Here is a 20,920-nt window from a genome sequence, read left to right as displayed (position 1 = left end):
TTTGAATCCTGAAAAGTAGCAGTTTTGGACATATAAGAGGTTTCCACCCGACACAGACAATTACAGCACGTGCTCCACGAAGAGCATTTAGGTTTGGATAGGAAGCCACAGGAATGCAAGGTATATCCATCCAGCTGGGTCATATATCACAAGTGTTTAAAACTTTTGCCTAGATTAGGATGAATGAAAAGACAATAGTGAAAATAGAAGATGTAATTGTAGATCAGCTATTTTTGCATGCTATTTTTTGTACGACACCATTGTGCAACAGAGTATAATACAGACTACAAATTTGACTCCTATCAGAAATCTATCAATTGTTTGGTGACGATTCATTGATATACAGTATATGTAAGGCAGTGGTTCTCAAATGTTTTCATGTCAAGAACCCCCAAAATGATATGTAGGCTACAGTATTTATATAGTATAAATGATATGTAGGCTACAGTATTTGGCTGCGGACCAAAGATTTGAGTTAAAAAATGTTGCTTTAAAAAAAAATACATTCAAAGATGTGCAAACATGTTCACGATTTTCCAAAAAACATATGAGCTTGTATATATGCCCATCTAACTAATTTAGCTGGGGACCTGTTACTACCCCTGGTGTTCTGCTGGGGACCTGTTACTACCCCTGGTGTTCTCCAGACCCCACTTTGAGAACCACTGCTGTAAGGGGGAAAAATGTTTCTTGATCATATCATTTACAGTGTACTGTACCTACATGGGCAAGTAGCTATAGTAATAGTTGGTTCTAAATATGGGTTTAGATGTATTTTGGGTAAATTGCCCAGCCGTATCACATCGTATACTGTACTTATAGAGCATTACACCAACTGTGTACCTCAGAATAGTAATCTCAGTGCTGCCTTGATAAACCTAATCACTCCCAAGACGGCAAACGGGTGATGGGACAGACAAAGTTGACCAAACGTCAACATGTGACCCCGCGGGTTGCCATGTTGACTAGGGGGATAAGCGTTACCATTCTGTCTCTATTGGGACATATTTCGAACTGCACTGAGTCGGCTTAAGTGGACAATCGTTTGCCGGTGCCTCATGTGGCTCCAGTCCACGGTGCACCTCCATCATTTTAACTGTTTTGCGGACCCTTTTAGGACTTGAGTTTGAGAACGGCACTTCCTGGAGTGCGGAAGTGACCGGGACGTCGTCTGATATGACCCCCAGGGACCCCCGTCCCGTCAAATGTTGTTGCACATTTGTCCTAAACGAAGTGATTATAGGCTGTTTAGGGAGTGAGAGTGTGTTGCCCTAATCCAGTCAGCATTAGTTCAGGGCAGCTGAACACCATGCAGAGAGTTTCAGTACTGTTTTCATCTCAGCCACAGTATCAACGGTACTGTGCTGTATGATTTATTTTATGTGTATAATACAGCACAGTGCACTTATATTTTTTCATATTGAGATTGTAAAAGCAAATATTATGCAATAAGGACTATGCAACAACAGAAATATGATGTCTGAATGTAGAAGGACTGCAAATAAAGACACATTGTTGTTTTGTAAACTATATTGTTGAATTCCAGAGTGGCACGCACGCACGCACGCACGCACGCACGCACGCACGCACGCACGCACGCACACACGCACACGCACACACACAAAAATTGTACTTATATTGTGCTCCAGTGTCGTGCAGCGACAATATCTACAAACTCACTGTGAGGCTCGTAGCATTGAGAGCTTGTAGATCTGCTCTTTGCTGTGCGACACTGATGCATAACTAAATATAAATCAACCCAACCCCTGAACCTATAAACTCTAAATGTCTGATCCTAACCTGAATCTTTACCCAATCGTAAGCCTATAACTATAGAGCACCGAAGTCTGACGTCTCGGTAGAGGGCGCAAATCCACAGGTTAGTATACTTTTTATAGTACACCCATAGGGGGATTTTAGATCGCCTCATATAAGGACTGTGTTTGAAAAATAAACAAATCATCCAGGCCGCTTCACTCATATGGATATGAAGAATCAACTGACTGAGAGAAAACGCTATCGTTACTGCTACTGAATTAGTTACATTGTCAGGGACACCTCCCTGACAATAACGCAGAGACAGCTTGTTTATTTTTGGACCACAATGCTTATAGTAGACGATATTATGATGACCCCATGTTATTCTCCATAGAGAAATTACTTCTGTGAACCAGGGGAATCGAGGGGATGAGCGAGTGACGTCAGGACTTCGGCACTCTATACTATACTATACAAAAACCAGCAGCTGCAAGCAAAATGTTCAGTGCAGACATTTGCACAATGCAATGCGTTGTGTTGGTGTGTCCGGAGATATGACTTATTGTGACAGCCTGTCACCGTGTGTCAGCTACACCAAGGTTAAAAAATAGACTGTATGGAAGCGGCCAATATATAAATATATATATTGTTAAAGATATCCTGGGGGGATTTTCTTACTATATTGATAGTAGAGTAGTGGAGATTGACAGGAAACAGGGAGCAAGACGGTAAGTGACACGCAGCAAAGGTCATCGGGATTGGGATTCGAACCGGTGACGCGCACGCCGTCAGGCTGCATTAGAGCCTTTGTGGTATGTGCCTGGACCACTAGGCCAGCGGGTGTTGCCCCCAAAGCAGCCAATATTGATATGAAATTTAAAAATAGCCGCTCTAGATGTGAACATTTTTCAATTCTGAGGGACTATACATGACCCATTTACTGTCTAAATGATTTACAAACAAGCTGTATGTCTGTACTTCTCTCCTCTGTGCCTATCCATCAGCTCTTCTGGCTGGACAGAGTAGTTCGGCTATTTTCACAATATGTATCTGTGGAACCGAGTCTGAGTCAATTAATGTAATGGCAACAATTCCAAATACTATAAGGGGTTCTGGGGGGTTCACATATGATATTAATTAGGGTCTCAAGTTAAAATATGATTATTTTGGGGGATCCGTTGCTCTATACTGGGGAGATAGATGGTTCATATAATGTATTGTTTGTTTAGTTGACCATCTACTGACTCCACGCCCAATGAGAGCACCGGTGGTTTGAGCAGATAAAAAGCCAATACAAGGAAGGTGCACCCGGCTGGGGACCTCGCAGCCACACAATGCTCATCTCTGGCAGCTGATGTATACATTTTAGGCAAACAATAGGCCATGTAGTTTTTATGTATTTATTTTATATTATTGATTGATTTAATACTTTATTAGTCAGAAAACAGTCCGAGGTACAGTCAGACATTAAAGCCCTAACCACACCAAAGGGTCACCATGCAACTCCTTGGGTCCAAACGGACTTAAGGTGGTTGCACACTGGGCGCGTTTTTTGGAAAACCCTTTGAAAAAACGCGCAAAAAATCCGAAATCGCGCGTGTGTAGGGACCTTTAACGCTAAAACCGTCTCGACCCTTTGTTGTGGTTATGGCTTCAGGCTAAAATGATAAGTCCTGCAGGGGACTTGTTTCCATTGTGGTAGTTCCTCAATCTTTATTCATTTCATACACAAAACTGCTAAAAACTGATTTAAAAAACTTTGTTATGAATACTACTTCCTTACAGTAGTGCTGTGATGTGAAGTGTATAAGTACCCCATGCCTACTTCAGAGCACAGCAGTGTGCTTCTGGTTGGTTTGTACGCACAATGCATATTTCCGTAAATTTTACTACTTGTGGGCACATCCAGCCCTCCCAAGTGTAGTACTGCGCACGCGCACGCGCGCGCGCGCACGCGCGCACGCACGCACGCACGCACGCACGCACGCACGCACGCACGCACGCACGCACGCACGCACACACGCACACACGCACACACACACACACACACACACACACACACACACACACACACACACACACACACACACACACACACACACACACACACACACACACACACACACACACACACACACACACACACACACAACTGTCTGAATAATTGTTGACTGAAGGAGTCGTGAAAGAGGAAGAGGTCTGGACAGAGATTATCTTTCTTCTTTCTCACAAGATGACACGTGTGTTGAAACTGGGTGTGGAGGGTGATACTGAGGAGTAGAACAGAGGCGCTACATATACAGTATATGCATGTCTGGGGAGTGATCATTTGGGAGGAAATTGGGCTCAAAATTGGCTACTCCGAGTACAGTAAATTCCGAGTACAGTTTGTTGTCAGTGAGGTAATTTTGGTCAACAAGCTGAGGTGGACAGTAACTGAGTAAATGTACTTGAGTACTGTACTTAAGTACAGATTCAGTACAGGTTGTATTTGTACTCTTATTGAAGTACTGGGGTCTACTCTGTCCACCTCTGTCAACAAGCCACCAACATCTGGAAATGAGATGGACAGGCAGCTCAAGGTCAAGTTTGCAGCATGCACACACACACTTGAACACATGAGCTTGAATAATGAATACTGTTCTCTACCAGTGTCTTTTAGGCAAAAACAGACTCCCTACAGTACAGGTCTCCCCCTTATTGTCACGTGTCACAGGAGGGGGACTAGTACAGAGCCCTGGGCGACTCCGGTCAACTAAGTATAGGGCTTAAGTGGTTAAACGAAATGACAAGAGCTTATTATGGGTTATATTATGGCAGACAAGGGTAATACAAATGTAGACAAACACGAGACACTAAGATTCAAAAGGGCAAACAACACAACCCAGGGTTAAGAAATAGAAAACACAATAGCAATGTGTAGTAACTGACCCAGAACTGAGGGAGAGAACTGCTTTAAATACACAAAGGACGTACGGTAAGCTGCACTATGTAACCTTCATCTTCTACCCCGGATTTGAACTCGGTTTCCTGAGCAAGTGCTGACATTCTTACCATTGAGCCAATAGAGCCAACCTGCTTGCTATTGAGACTACATAAAAAAATATATATTTTAGGCCCAACACCCCATGGCTGAGAGAAAGATGAATCAGGGACCCCCACTACATATTGTATTAGCGTGAGGACCCCCTAGGCCTAGGGGTCCCGGCTGGGACCCTCTGTTGAAGACCCATGGCCTAGCCTTCTGAGTGTGTGAGATTGTACTGGAGGTGATAAGAGACCATTTTTGAATTTATTTGGTTGCCACAAAGCCAATGTGTACATCTCTCTTGAGTCTTAAGAGAAAGACACCTGTATGTGTGTCTCAGAGAGACCCTGTCTCCCTGAGACCCTGTCTCAGAGAGACACACACATACTGTATACTGTACTTGTCACCATGGGTGACCGGGCTTTCTCGGCCTGTGCACCTAAGCTGTGTAATGCCCTACCAGAGGCCCTAAGACACATCACCCTACTGAGTTCTTTTAAATCACAAGCTAAAAACCCACTTGTTCACGATGGCTTTTACTTGAATTATTGATCGTTTTATTTTGTGTTCACCTGTTTACTTGTGTTAAAATGTGTTTATTGTTGTCGTTTTATTCTACTGCACTGCATTTTATCCTGTATTGGTAAGCACTTTGTAACATTGTTTTAAAAAGTGCTTTATAAATAAAGTTGTATTATTACTGTATGAGTGCCAAATGCCAATGTTCATTAAACTGTACAATATTATACTTAAAGAGTAGGCTATAGAGTGTAGAGTTTAGAGAGACCTTGACAGTGATCCACATTTCTAAAAATGTATTCACCAAAAGAATAGAGTAAAACTTGAATGGTTGAGACATAAGAAAAACAGATTAGATAATGCACAAACTGGTTTCCTTTCAGGCATGATGAAGCAAAAGAAAACAAGCAGAGGAAAGCGGAAGCAAGGGTACTATCATCGATTCTCAGTTGGTCGTGTAAAGATCATTATACCAGGACACATTTGGGTACGGAACAAAAATACAGAGATGCAAAAATTTGCAGCGATTATAGCGATTTTGCGGTACATGTCCTCATACATGTGTGCGCAGATAAAAGTACGAATCTTTGAGGATATCTGTAGCTTTGGAGGCCGTCGGTCATCAGCTGTCATTTTATCATCGTTCTTGTGATTACGGTAAATATGACACATTTTTTCATCTACTTTAACTTTTATTCCTTTTAAAAAAATACATTTTAGTTTTTGTACATACTTATAGTTTCGATTGGAAATTATACTTTACACCCATTGGAATGGTCACTCTTTGTATTTTTTAATTTATTATCTTTGGCTAATGGCTTTTTAAAATCAGACACATATAAAACAGCACATAGATTATACAAATAGTTATAATACACCCAAAACGGAGGTCAGTGCTCTCAGAAAGAACAAATAAAAAGGGCCACTTCACAATGCCTGGGCACAGAGACAGAACTGAGAGCACTCCGTTTGTACGCCGATTTAATAACTACATAACTCCTATTAATTTAAGCTTCTTTTTTTTTTTTTTTTAGTTTGATTACATATACCAGTATATGATGTGATTTAGATGCAATACAAATATGAAAAGATGCATTGTGGAGCACATAGAATGCTTTTGATTTTTTATTCTATTTTATTTCTTTATTTATTTTCTTTCATGTCTGTTGAATTACTCGATCAAGATGTTGTCTTTCATGTTTACATTTCTTCATTATTATTGTTGTTAGTATTATTTATGATTATTATTTTTCAAATGTGTTACTTTCTATGTTGCTGCTGTCTCCTTGGGGAGACAATTTTGTATTGAAGAACTGAATGATGATATATGATGCATATGTATAAAATGTATTGTCTACCCCGGCAATGACAATAAAAACAATAAGTTGAAAAAAAAAAGAATGCTTTTGATATCATTTTAATACTGTGGAAGAAAATGTGTTACTGTATACTTCCGCAACAAAGATATTAGACTTCTATAGTCAGTTAATTTAAGACCAAATTGCCGCAAATCAAACGTGTGTTATTGTTTACACCTATTTAGTTTAAAACATAATACATTCTCTCATTTCCTCAGAGCAGTCGTCCTCAATGAACTATCGCCTCCACGTGAGCAAGTGTGCTCTAGCACTCCTGCTGCTCACGCTCTACATCCTGGGCTGCTTCTCCTCCCTCCCGCCAACGGAGGCACCGCTGATGGACGGCCATCCTTTCATAGTTGTCTGGAACGTCCCCACCGAGAGATGCAGAAAACTACGAGTCGCAATGGACACTTCGGCCTTCCAAGACGTTAGCACGCCGGCCGCCGTGCCTGGTCAGTTCCTCACGCTCTTCTACGAGGACCGCCTCGGCCTCTATCCAAGAGTCAGCGACGCACCGGCACAGAAGCAATTCAACGGTGGAATCCCCCAAAGGGGCAACTTAACGCAGCACCTGGACACGGTCCTGAGGGACATTGCTCATTATATCAATTCACTTCCTGGACTGGCCGTCATTGATTGGGAAGCGTGGCGCCCCATATGGCAACAAAACTGGGGGTCAAAACACATCTATCAAAAGCTGTCCATGGCTTATGCCCAGCAGCAGCAGGCTTATTCTCACTCAAACCCAGAGAAATTAACCGCAGTGGCTAAAAGCCAGTTTGAGACTGCTGGTAAGAGCTTCATGGCGAAGACCATCAGTCTAGGAATCGAGCTGAAGCCCAAGAAACGCTGGGGTTTCTATCTGTTCCCCGACTGCTACAACCATGGCTGGACTAAGGCCGGTTACACTGGAAGGTGCTCAGAGACAACCCAACGGAGCAACGATGCCATGCGGTGGCTGTGGGAGGCCAGTACGGCCCTCTACCCCTCTGTCTACCTGCACTCGTCGCTGAGGAACAGCCCCAAAGCAACACTCTACGTCCAGAACCGCATTCAGGAGGCGCTGAGGGTGGCCAGGCTGCCCAAACGGCCGTACACAGTGCCCGTCTACGTTTACGCACGACCACTGTACCGTGATCTGAACAAGTATCTAAGCATGGTGAGGATGTTCATAGTTGCGTAAATAATGATGGACATTAAGACAATGAAAAGAATATATATTCTTATTTGAACACTCGAATAAACAGAAAAGGCCTGCACACTGACCAAAAACAAATGGAGGCCTTTCTACTGAGTGCTGATGCACAATTTTGTAAGATTCTTCAAAATATATAAGCTATAAACAAATGTGAGTATCGGCTATTTGAACAAACACGATAGCAATGATTAATATCAGAATACAGAGCTTCAACATATTTTTTTATTTCCTCTTCATCATAAAATGTAATTTTACACTAGCCTTAATGTGTCTCCTTGTACATGCAGGAGGACCTGGTCAACACCATTGGGGAGAGTGCAGCCCTGGGAGCTTCAGGGACAGTCGTGTGGGGGGCCAGTGCTGACTTCAATGACACGGTACTTTCCCCACTTCCTTTAACGTTAAAGAGATAACAACTCCTCAGCTTCCTGCAGCATCATTGTGTGATTACACATAGATACATCAGAAGTCCATAGTGCTGTGGTTCCTTTTTTTCTACATTGCAACACTGGAGCTGCTCAGAGGCCAATAAATACCAAGTAGAACAATGTGATCTTACTGTACTGACAAAAAATATTATAGAGTATGCATGTCCAGCAAGCATTCCGATGATTAATTCACCACATGAACCCTATAGTGCAGTGGTTCTCAAACCTTTTCATGTCAATGACCCTTATTGACATGAAACACATCTGGCCATGGACTCTAACCTGACATTCTGACAAATGTGATTGTCTCTTCCATCTAGCGGAGTCAGGTTAGACGACCCATCTAAAAATATTTTGTGCCAGGGTCAGGGACCCCTAATACAACAATAACAATGTTGTTAAAAATATGCAAACATTTTCAAAGAACGTCAATGTCAATTTTTGATAGCTGATAGGGCCATGGGGGTCCACGGAACCCACTTTGAGAACCCCTGCATTAGACCACGGACCACAATAATGCTGCGTTCGCACACACAGGCAGATGCAAATGATAATGAATTGCATTTTTATAGCGCTTTTCCAAGTGCTCAAAGCGCTTTACAATGGTTCATTCATTCATACATTGGGAGGTGAAGCGGCGAACAGTCGACGCCAGCGTCCTCACTTCCCACATTCACACACCAATGTGGCAAGCTTACACCGACCGACTCAATGTAGGGTTCAGTGCCTTGCCCAAGGACACTTCGACATGTGGACAGGAGGAGCCGGGAACCGCTGACCCAGGGATCATTGGACGACCTGCTCTACCTCCTGAGCCACAGCCGCCCTGATACTATAGAATGCAAAGCTACACAGGGTATTTGTAGCTGTTGTAGCTTTTGCAGCAGCTACAAACTTCGGATGCATCTTTGCATTCCTGGCGTCCATTGACAATGAACGGTAGTAGCTTTGCATCTGCCCGTGGGAACGCAGCATAAAGCCCAAACCACACCAAAGCAGTGTTGATTTCGTCGACTAAAACTAAGACGAAAAATGTTCGCCGACTATACCTTTTTCCACAGACAAAAACTAAATGGAAACTAAATAAAAACTAAGCTACTGTATGATGACTAAAACCAAGACTAAATATAGGCTACTGAGTTGACTATTTTGTCAAGAAATAAAAACTAGACTAAAATGTTAGGAAGGGACTAGTGGACAAGAGATCCACTATAAGTCATTTTACAATTAGTTGCATGATGAAAATAGACGATCTACAAGCCCACAACGCGTCGCAATGCGTCGCATTGCGACGCGTTGTGGGCTTGTAGATCGTCTATTTTCATCAGGTGAAAAAAACATCAAGGTCCGCCAAAATGCATTTTAGTCAACTAAATCAACTGTAGATTTAGTCGACTAAAACTAGACTAACGCTAAAACATTCCAAGTGACTAAAATGTGACTAAAAACTAAATTAAAAATATTCAAGAGACTAAAACTAAAATCAAAATTTGCTGCCAAAAACAGTGTACAAAAATGTTACCAGGCTTGTTATGCAGGTGTCAAATGTCATTGATAAATTATAATTATTAAAGGACCACTTCACCACTTTTCAACTTCTCTTCCTATAATTGGTCCTAACTAATGTTCATGATAAAATACCACAATTCTTTTGTGTCTCATAGGAAGGCTGTGGGCAGTTCAGAAACCCGTCCACCAGTGACATCATCGATGGTGAATCCAAGCTAATAGAAACGGCAGGCTTTCTTTTCCTGAAAAGTTGCAATGCCAAAGTTGAAGCCATCGCTCTCACGATAATAAAAATCTAAATATATTTTAAAACAAATCTGCCTAATGATGATGTCACTGGTGGACGGGTGTCCGAACTGCCCACAGCCCTCCTATGAGACACAGTAGGAAAAAATGGTGGTGTTTTATCATGAACATTAGTGAGGACCAATTATATGAAGAGATGTTGAAAAGTGGTGAAGTGGTTCTTTAATAAAGGTTGTATAGATGCAACTATGCGTTTGCACACAGGCTGTACACACCACTACTCAGATGCATGAGAGTACTGTGTCACATAAAAACTATTTTTAACTTATGAGGCTACAGCTACCAAAAAGGTTGAGCTGATACAGTACATTCAGTGCTTTTGGTTCCAATCAATATCCATTACAAGTTCTCCATGACACATTCTGCCAGCCATTTCATGGAGGCCTTTAAAATCTTTGCTGGGCATTTGCACCTGTCGTGCGATTAAAAAGGCAGAGGGAGATAGTCATGAACATTATAAATATGATGTGGCAGTTGTACGACAGTCTTTGCCCAGGAAGAAACACAGACACATAACGCACAGGGTATGCCGATGTCCACATTGCCCATAGGCCTCTCTCTCCATGTCTGAATCGTAAACATGCAAAACTGGTCCTGCTGACGGACAGAAGAAGCCTGATTTATATGCTCTGCTACGTGTCGTGAGCATGATAGATGGGCTATTTGTGTGTGAGACACTGACACCATACCATGTCTTGTTGAATCTGTTTTAAATGTATTTGCCACTGTTGTCCTGCGTTTTGCCATGATGAATAATTGTGTGTAAGTGTTGTTGCCGTTTTGTTGTTACTGTAATATGAGACAAATTTCCACATTATAGACAATAAATGAAACTAACTAACTAACTAACTAACACGCGCATAAGTCAGTATACCTCGGGCATAACTGACATGACATTCTTTTGTGTGCTTCTCAAATAATCCATCTGCCTTGAGGCACATTCTCACACACAGGGGAGGAGGTCAGTGTGACACTGACCTCGCTCTACTCCAAACCTCAAAGGGCTGCAGACAAAACAGACAAAAACTAAATAACTGCGAGAATTATCAGTCTCCCCATATTTGCACGCACTTTCAACATTTCAAGCTTAACATTGCAAGCATCAATAATCCTTATATTTAATTTCCTATCCTGGATTCAAAGTCAGGTCTCCCGTGTTGGAGACCAGTAGGCCTACCACTCTTATAAGAGAGTAACTGCTTGGTGGGAACTCTTGCCTGGAGTTATTGCAATTGAGCTATTGTGTTATTTATGAGCTTCAGCCTGTCAAATATGGAGATAAGAGGTTTCTGCCCGACAGCAACGATATGATGAATGAATCTAACATGAGAATCCAACACTGCACCTATACATGTCTCCATCCTATATAGGCTAAATGCGAGGCTCTGTCGGGATACCTGATCGCCAATCTCAACCGCTACGTGGCCAACGTCACCGTGGCCGCCAGACTGTGCAGCCACGTCCTGTGCCAGTCCAACGGCCGCTGCGTGCGGAAGGATTACGAGTCCAGGGACTACCTCCACCTCAACCACGACCACTTTGACATCATGAAGATGGAGGGCACGTACCTGGCCGTGGGCACGCCGTCCTCCGCTGACCTCCGCGCGCTGGAGCAGAGGTTCACGTGTCAGTGCTACGCGGGCCGGAGATGCTCGGCCAAGCTGTCCCCTGCGACGGACCGTGTCATGTTCATTCACGTTTAGTTTGTTAGGGAATTTTTTTTTTTTAGTTTGTTAGATTCAGTGGTTTCATGTGAGCAACAGTGTTTTTTTTGCGTGAATTTTCCGAGCAATCAGGTCTTTGAAAACAAGCCCAAAAAGAAGGCCAAAAGAAACAACTATGGGCCATATGAGAGCACGCACACACACACACACACACACACACACACACACACACACACACACACACACACACACACACACACACACACACACACACACACACACACACACACACACACACACACACACACACACACACACACACACACACACACACAGTATTTTTGTAAATAGCTGATCTACAGGCTCACAAGGACATGTTGTCAACTTGTAGATCTGCAATTTTGAAATAAAGATATAGAATTTTTACATATCTGCAATACATGGGTTGCCTGGAACTAAATATTTTCAGGTGGGGTCAGTGGACAAATAATACATTTTAATTTGTGGGTCCTTGACATAAAATGAACAAATAAGCAACTACACTTGAAAAATAAGTTACCTGCAACTATCAATATAAGCGACTTATACTGACCAGTGACCCCCTTTTGAAAGATTGTGTGCCAGGAACCCTTAGGCTACAATAGAAAATGTGTCAATGTTTTTATTTTTATAGTGGATCTACAAGCTAACGGCCTGTGTGTCACACGTACCTGTGAGCTTTGTAGATCATCTATTTTGTGTTTAAACTGTTTCCTCATTTTCCCGGAATCACCGGAACACCCTCAAGGACTCCTGGGGGTCCCTGGACCCCACTTTGAGAAGTGTTGTAGTGTTGTAGTCCAGGGGTTCTCAACCCGTGGGTCTCGACCCCTCGGGAGGTCGCCAAATTATTTTGGGGGGGTCCCCAAATTATTATTATTTTTATTTTTTTGCAACTGAATGGCTGGAAATGGAAATTAAGAGTTTACATAGTAGCCTACGTGGTGCATGCATAAACTTTCCTTAATGATTATATCCGGTTTCAGTATTCATTTGATATATTTTCTCTATTATTAAGGTTATTTTTGCAGTCAGTTCAAGTATTGGTGGTGGGGAGGGGGTCTCGAGACATGGCCAAAGCATTTCCGGGGTTCCCCAGCCAAAAACGTTGAGAACCCCTGTTGTACAGTAGCCTAGTCAATAAAACTAATACTGTTTGTTTTCAATGTAATTTGGAGGCTGAAATGCATGCCAACCGTGTCCGTTAGCTGTGCTGCCTGCACAAGTTTGGTTTTGTAGCCTATTTAAACTTTTGTGCAAATAAAGTAAGCAAGTTAAGACAACTCACCCTCTTTATTCCATACACCATCCTCAGCATGGGGGTTGGCGGCAACAAACGCCGAAGGACACCTGGGTATTTAGCTGGGTAATGATCACATAATTTAAATTGTTATTTTCTCATCGTCTTTGTGGACTTCATAAATCATAAGCAAACCAACCTCAGGCAAGATAACCAACCTCAAGCAATGGTGGATGCCTCTGTGAAATCTTTACACCACATATAATAGCCTACAGAGCATTTATCCCATTAAATCCTGATTCTACTAATGTCTTCTAAATCCAATTACGTTTTCTGGAGATTTGTTTTATACAGTAGGCCTATATGTATTATAGGCAATATGTATTTGGCCAGAATGCCCATAGACCCCCATCTCAAAATATTTTTGTTCCAGGCAGGGACCCACACACACACACACACACACTAAACTGCATGCTATATTGCATCACTAATATAATATACACCATGGCAATAACATCTGCTTCCACTTATACACATTGTACAGTCATTCTACTAGACTCTAAGTGGCACCATTTTCTCACAAAAAACAATTTCACCCGTGTTTTTGGCTGGTGAAATAAATTAACAATTACTGTTATTGTGCAAGTTGTGTGTGTGTGTGAGGCGCCAGAGCACATATTGCATACAAGGAAGGCGCATCAACAGGAAGTTCACGCAGGTGTTTTCACTTACTCTGGATGGCTTCTGGCTCAACCTAAGCTTGAATGACAGCTCGATCCCTGAGTCCCCTCACACTCCTGTAAGTTTTGTTGTGCGTCCTTCTATATGGTCTATACCTCTTGGACAATTTGCAGTTTCTTCAGTCACTCTCTTCTTGCTTGTTCTGCAGTGCTGCTCATTCATCTGTAACATGCATGTACTGTACAAAACTTAATTGCCAATGAACACCGAGTTGGCGTGACTTAATATGGTCATGATGAGAATGAGATATAACTTTCTGTTGTGATTTGGCGCTGCCTATAGAAATAAATGTCTTGCTCTCTGTAATTGGCTGGTAGCCTACGGTCTTTCAAGCAAGTGGGGAGATAAAACACCACTCATAGTTTTGCATTAACCGTTTAATTAGCATTTGCAACTCTAAATTTGTCAGGTGAAACCTGACAAAAACAACAGCCCCTGAAATGTACGCGACCATTCACGATCTAGTTTTATTTTAGAATGGGAATGGGATGCATCTAGTTAAGTACCCCCCATTGACTCCCCACTCATCCATATTGCTTTTGCGATCTGCTTGCTTGTATTAAACGACGTTAAACTCACCAATGTGGCCAGGGAAAGCTTGAATTGTCCTCATTCAATCTGGAAAGCGTGTGTTGTATACAAATCCACCGTAGACATGTTATGAGCTACTTTCTGTCAAGAAATTCTGGGCACTTTTTCTAAGTGTTGGAGTTTGGAGGCACTCGTTTTTATTAACGGGTCGCGCTTAGCCCAAACATTTAGACTCTTGTAGAGGTTTTTAAAACCTCTACGAGAGTCTAAATGTTTGTGCTAGGTCGAGCTGCTGCCTCCTGCAGGTACCAGGTCATCTCGCCCCTTTTCCATCTCGCCCCCGCGAAAAGTGAAGACGGCTCGCCACAGAATTTCCTCCTGCATTATGTGCAAATTCGAAACAGGTGAAAAACAGTTCAGTGACTTCGACGAGTGCTTCCAAACTCCAACACTTAATTAGAAAAAGAATCACCTGCACACAATTTCTTGACAGAAAGTAGCTCATAACATGTCTACGGTGGATTTTCTTTTTTCTTTTTTACTATTAAAGGACCACTTCACCACTTTTCAACTTCTCTTCCTATAATTGGTCCTAACTAATGTTCATGATAAAATACCATCATTTTTTTCTACTCAGTCTGTGTCTCATAGGAAGGCTGTGGGCAGTTCAGAAACCCGTCCACCAGTGACATCATCAATGGTGAATCCAAGCTAATAGAAACCGCAGGCTTTCTTTTCCTGAAAAGTTGCAATGCAAAAGTTGAAGCCATCGTTCTCACGATAATACAAATCTAAATATATTTTAAAACAAATCTTGTTTTAAAAAAATCTGCCTAATGATGATGTCACTGGTGGACGGGTGTCCGAACTGCCCAAAGCCCTCCTATGAGACACAGACTGAGTAGGAAAAAATTGTGGTGTTTTATCATGAACATTAGTGAGGACCAATTATATGAAGAGATGTTGTGAAGTGGTCCTTTAACAATAGAGGGTTTAAGTGGTTAACTATAGTATAGTATGGTAGCTAATGTCATAAGGGTGTCTCAGACTTAGAACAACCATAAAATGTGACTGGATTTCCAGTCATAATTAAGGACCATAAGGTCTGCTACTGTCATAGTGATTAAAAGCAAGTGTCTGACTGGTGGTGGCGGAAACCTAAAACCCGGGAAATGTAGCTTATACTCTTTGTAGTTTTATATTTGCTCAACAAAATAAATGACATTGCTGTGATAGGCCTATTACACATTGACCCACAATCCAGTATGTGTACATACGTATTATAAAAGCGATGTAGGCATGTGTTTATGTCCCCACGTGCTCTTCTAAAGTTATGACCACACTGCAGGCCCAAGGATACAGGATGTCACAATGCTGAAACACAACTCCTAGAACATCATGTTTTCGATCTATTCTTATTCATATCCTGTCGTCCCTATCAATCATGACTCGCATATATCCAATCACATAATGTAGCCTATGTGGCATTCTCTGTGTGTTTTAATCAACACTGAGGACATGTTGTAATAATAATAATAATAATACAACTTTATTTGTATAGCACCTTTCATGACATGAAATGCAGCTCAAAGTGCTTTACACAAAAAAAGAAAAGAAAGGCAGGGCATAAACAATACAGTGAGGACATGAATAACATTTTTTAAAAAGACAAATAAATCAATTAAAAGCAAGGGTGTAGAACTGGGTCTTGAGCTGAGCTTTAAAAATGTCTACAGAGGCTGCCTGTCGAAGGTACAGTGGGAGTTTGTTCCACGCCGTCGGCCCGTAGAAGCAAAAAGCTGCTTCCCCGTATTTTTTAGTTGCCATTTTTTTAGACAAAGCGAGCAGGCCAGCAGTGGTGTTGTGTGCCTGTGTGTCATTGTTCAGTTGTCACTGTGCACATAAGCATCTGTCAGTGTGTCCACTGTCCAGGATGAATGGCTAACAGGTGGAACCCATGGCTTAGCAGGTGGAACATGCCGGCATGACATTATTGCTGTTCCTTCCAGAGCATATTGCTACGACTTAATGTAAGTGCACGTTAACTGTTTACAAGTATGATTAACTTTGCTATCAACATAACTATTTGTTTTAGTTTGACCAAAGACCTTGGCATAATTGCGTTGCTTGGTAACGGCTTGGGGCAGAGTTTATTTCAAACACTGCAAGAGGAAATAAATGTTAGAATGTTTGTTGTCAAAGTGTGAAACGGTCTATAAGCTAAATTGTTTTATTTTGTGAAAATTGAGCCTGATGAATCCATCATAAATTGTTGCAAATTAAGGGAAAAAAACAACACTATAAGCACAGGTAAGAGGCAGGCGGTATGGGACTAGACCAGATCATAGTCACAGGTAAGAGAGGCAGACAGTATGGGACTAGACCAGATCATAGTCACAGGTAAGAGAGGCAGACAGTATGGGACTAGACCAGATCATAGTCACAGGTAAGAGAGGCAGACGGTATGGGACTAGACCAGATCATAGTCACAGGTAAGAGAGGCAGACAGTATGGGACTAGACCAGATCATAGTCACAGGCAAGAGAGGCAGACAGTATGGGACTAGACCAGATCAGTCACTTATTCATCGGAAAAATGCTGCCTGTCAACTAAAAACCTTAAATCATGCTTCTCCTGTTCTTTAAAGTTACCTTTGATTTGCTTACCTCATGGATTTCATGTGCAACAGGGGTCTAAAAACGAATTCTTCAATAATTAGCTTCATCATTCAGTCAAGTCAAGGCGGGGCATGCCCTTTGACATGATCTAAATGTCTCAGGAGCAGGGAGACTAAATACAACCATCCCAATTGTATAAGTTATATTGTATTAACATACTCTGCTATAGAGATTGGACACATTTTACTCATTAAAAATGTTTTACATAGTGCCGCTAAGTAACGCATAGTGCTGTTAAAGCTGTTACTTAAAATGCATTGGATGAACACAACGGTCATTTGTAAAATACATTTAAGTGGAACGCAATCAGGAGAGACAACCCATTTATCAACTTCAATTTTATAGTAATTTTGTCTGAAATTGGCATCCCAACCTGAAATGAGAGATGCACCGTACAATATGGGACTGTGGCATGCCGTGAATGCGTGAGTGTGCGTAACATGTGTGAGAATGTGCTTGCTCCCGGCATGTGAATCAGATAAAAGCACGTCAGAGAGAGGGAATAAAACAGTTAACCCCTCTATAACCAAGAGAATCCTCAGATTGATCAATATTCCTGTTGGTCATGACTCATGATGCAAACCACACCAAAAGGTTTGTCATAATTCCGATGAAGCTCAGTAAACAGATCTGCTGTAGTTTTACAACTGGAGCTAACCGAGCAGAAAAAGGATATAACACATTCCTTGCGTGCCCCGACACATTCTGAGGATATGAGTAGTAGCTAGTGGGGTCCACACATTGTCCTGATACAGACTGTTCTACAAATCTTTTCAGCCTGTTAAAATGTCCGTGAAAATCCCAAAAATCAAGCATAAGTACTGCCTCGGGGCAAGAGGGGACGAATCAGGTTCCTCGCTTCCAAGACAAGTTTCCACGTGTCTTCCATCCATGTAACTTAAACTAGCCTCAAAGCATATCTCAGAAGAACTTATTTAAAGACATTCTATTTGAGTTCCTCCACACACGAGGGTGACGTTTATGGCGACAAGTTAATCATCTCAAAAGAAAGAGCGTGCACTGTCAGGTGTATGCTGTACACTGCAGGAATTTTACCAGTCTCTGGAACAGGTTGGTACATTGATATATATTATATTATATATATGTTTTTCTTCTTCTTTCTTTTTACCACTTTCCTAGAATATTGTTTTGCCTGATTCGACATGTTGAATGTCTTTGAATTATTTGTTATGGGGTTCAAAGGTTGACCAGTCTTTCCCTCACCTTTTCCTTCACCATTGGAAAGCTGTTGTAAACCAAAGAGTGTGTTAATGGGGTCAAGGTTAACAGCTGTACTGTAACTGTCGTGATGATTCATTGAGAAGAGTGACTTAATAACCATGTTAACATGTTATGATAATAGACCGTTAACGTGTGACTTCCCAGACCCTGCCTCAGGTCTTAACCACATTATCCCCCTGTGTCCCTATTCCCTAATATGAGCACATTTCACCATTTCTTTCATTTGTTTTGCCTTTTTTCCCCCAAAAATAGATCTACAAGAGCTTGTAGATCAGCTATTTTGGCAATTTGTTGAGTATCAAGTATAAGTGGTTAATATATCATTTCTATACTATACTTAACCCGTGCTCCCCTAACCCCTTCTGATTGGCTGCATGACTCTCTGGCACCATACTTAAGTGTGAACCATTATGTGCTCTGTATTCCCTGATGAAGGCTTAACCGCCGAAACGTTGGATTCATTTTTGTCTTACCTGCTGTCCTAATAAAATATTGGCACTCTGGCTATTGGCGTGTGCGGCCACCTTCTTGTTTTTTCAAGATTTCCTCTAATATATAATTTCAACATACATTTTGTGATCATAGCAAAACTTGGATTAAATAACTTATACCACATAGCGGGCTTCGGAATGCCGGTGTGTAAGCGGTATTTTCAGCAAAGAGATTTATTGTAGAGAGAGAAAGGGGGGGGACCAAGATAACCCCTGGGGGACTCTGGCCAATGAAGTATACTGTAGGCTGGGTTTAAGTGGTATACGTTTTGCTATGATGCTTACACACCGGCATTCCGAAGCCCGCTATTCCGACGCACTGCCATTCCGACGCACTCATGCAGCATTACTAACCCTATCCATAACCCTAACCGCACACGGAAGCCATGTAGTCAGACTGGTGGTGCGTTGGAATGCCACTCTGTTCCTGAAAATACCTGAACTATTGCCACCCTCATTTCTTTTAAAACACAACTAAAGACCTTTCTGTTTGTCGCTGCTTTGATTTAGTTACCCTTCTTTTTTCCTTCTCTTCTGCACTGTAACTGTATCTGCTAAAGTAGTAAAACTATACTTTGGTTTTATGCACCCTAATGTCATTCATTGTATACCGGTAATTGTGTTTCTTTTGTGTAAAGCACATTGAATTGGCTTGTTGAAATGTGCTATACAAATAAAACTGCCTTGCTTTGCCGTACAAGCATTATGATCTGCTGTTGTTGGTGAATGTTTCCCTATTTTGCAGTGTTATACGACTTTTATTATGCTCAGAATAGGTATGCTAGGGTTCAAATGGGTGCCTTTTACAAAATTGTCAACTCTCTTTCCTGGCAAATAGACATGTGAAAATGGAAGCCCGAAAAGTCAATAATTGAATAAAGGTGAACATATTTGCCTGCCTCTCAGTACATAATATTTCATTTCACTGTTCATATTGCGCAAGCAGCAGATTACAACTGAGATTAACCCCATTACGGCCCTTTTCATCACACAGGGAGAAAACAATAGCTTTTGCAGATACCCATCTTCAGGGAAATTAAAAACCACAAATCATCCTTCTATACAGTATTGTACCACATGCCAAGCAGATGTCATTTAATAAAATGCAGAATTATGTTGACTTTTAAGAAATGTAATGATAAAATCTAGGCCAATAAGAATCGTTATATTCTGATAGTAATCATTGTTTCTTCAGTATGATAGTAGTTGGTTAGTTAGTAACTAACTAACTAGTTAGTTCAGTAAGAAGGGTATCCCTGTCTCTCAAACTCTTTAATAAGCAAAATACCTTTCCAGGTTGGTTGCCAATTTCATCACAAACTAGAAGAAGTGCCCCTTGGGGCACAGGTCTCCACCAGGATTGATATTTGGATAAAATCTGAAGGACTAAAAAAGTGTTGCACATAAATGGGCCTCCTGGTGGCGCTCGAAAAGGCAGAATTGAAAAATGCAGGCCAGATTTCTTTCCTTGGGGTGTAGGGAGTGCATACAACGTTTTACGCAGATTGGTGCAGTTATATGTGAAGACACGACTTGGCCTGTTCTAGTGCCACCATGAGGCTGATTTGAAAACTGTCAAGTGGCATTTCTTCCAGTTGCACAGTTTCACCATGCACAATAGGACACTGCGTTAAATGGTAAATGGTGCATTTATATAGCGCCTTCATCCAAGGCGCTTTACAGAGATTGTTTAAAAGGCTTGCACACATCCAGTTCTTGGCTGGTGCTGGACAAAGGTATAGATACATACAGTGAAGAAGTGGTCCACACACAGGCTTTGCTCCAACAGTGTTTATTTGTGTTAAAACACCATTACATTAGTACACTGTGGGCAGTATTTGAAATACATGTATTTGAAATACGTATTTGAAATACTTTTTTGTATTTTGTAATTTGTATTTTGCTGGGATGGAAGAAATGAGATGTATTTTGTATCTAGATACTTTCAGATCTAGTATTTTCTGTATTTCAAATACATAAAATACTTTTTAATGTCATTTTACACAGCCTCAGGTTTAAACTGTAGGGGCAAAACACATAACCTGACTCCGCCAGATGGGGCAGCAGAGAGTACACTGGGTTCCCCCCTCCTGCTCCCATCTGGGAACTCTCAGGCAGACTTGATGCCCGGCCACAAAACGGCCTGGCCAATCAGCAGCAGCTAGAGGCGGGATAGCCGCTGCTGAT

The 20,920-nt window shown here is 41.6% G+C and overlaps 2 protein-coding genes across 2 annotated transcripts in view; both read left to right on the top strand.

Moving 5' to 3' along the window:
- Positions 1–20,920, top strand: part of hyal4 (hyaluronidase 4) — a 52,186-nt gene that overhangs the window by 21,851 nt on the left and 9,415 nt on the right. The window contains exon 8 of the mRNA XM_079502213.1: positions 13,721–13,849. Within this exon, the coding sequence (XP_079358339.1) occupies positions 13,721–13,849 (129 nt within the window). The remainder of the gene's footprint in view (positions 1–13,720; positions 13,850–20,920) is intronic.
- Positions 5,829–12,854, top strand: spam1 (sperm adhesion molecule 1). The gene is made up of 4 exons (XM_079500976.1): positions 5,829–5,962; positions 6,887–7,825; positions 8,152–8,241; positions 11,478–12,854. Exons 2-4 carry the CDS (start codon positions 6,896–6,898, stop codon positions 11,808–11,810), a joined length of 1,353 nt encoding a protein of 450 aa, XP_079357102.1. The 5' UTR covers positions 5,829–5,962; positions 6,887–6,895; the 3' UTR covers positions 11,811–12,854.

Source organism: Electrona antarctica (assembly GCF_951216825.1).
Source record: "Electrona antarctica genome assembly, chromosome: 5".
Lineage (NCBI taxonomy): Eukaryota > Metazoa > Chordata > Actinopteri > Myctophiformes > Myctophidae > Electrona > Electrona antarctica.
This window is presented reverse-complemented; position numbering and strand designations above follow the sequence as displayed.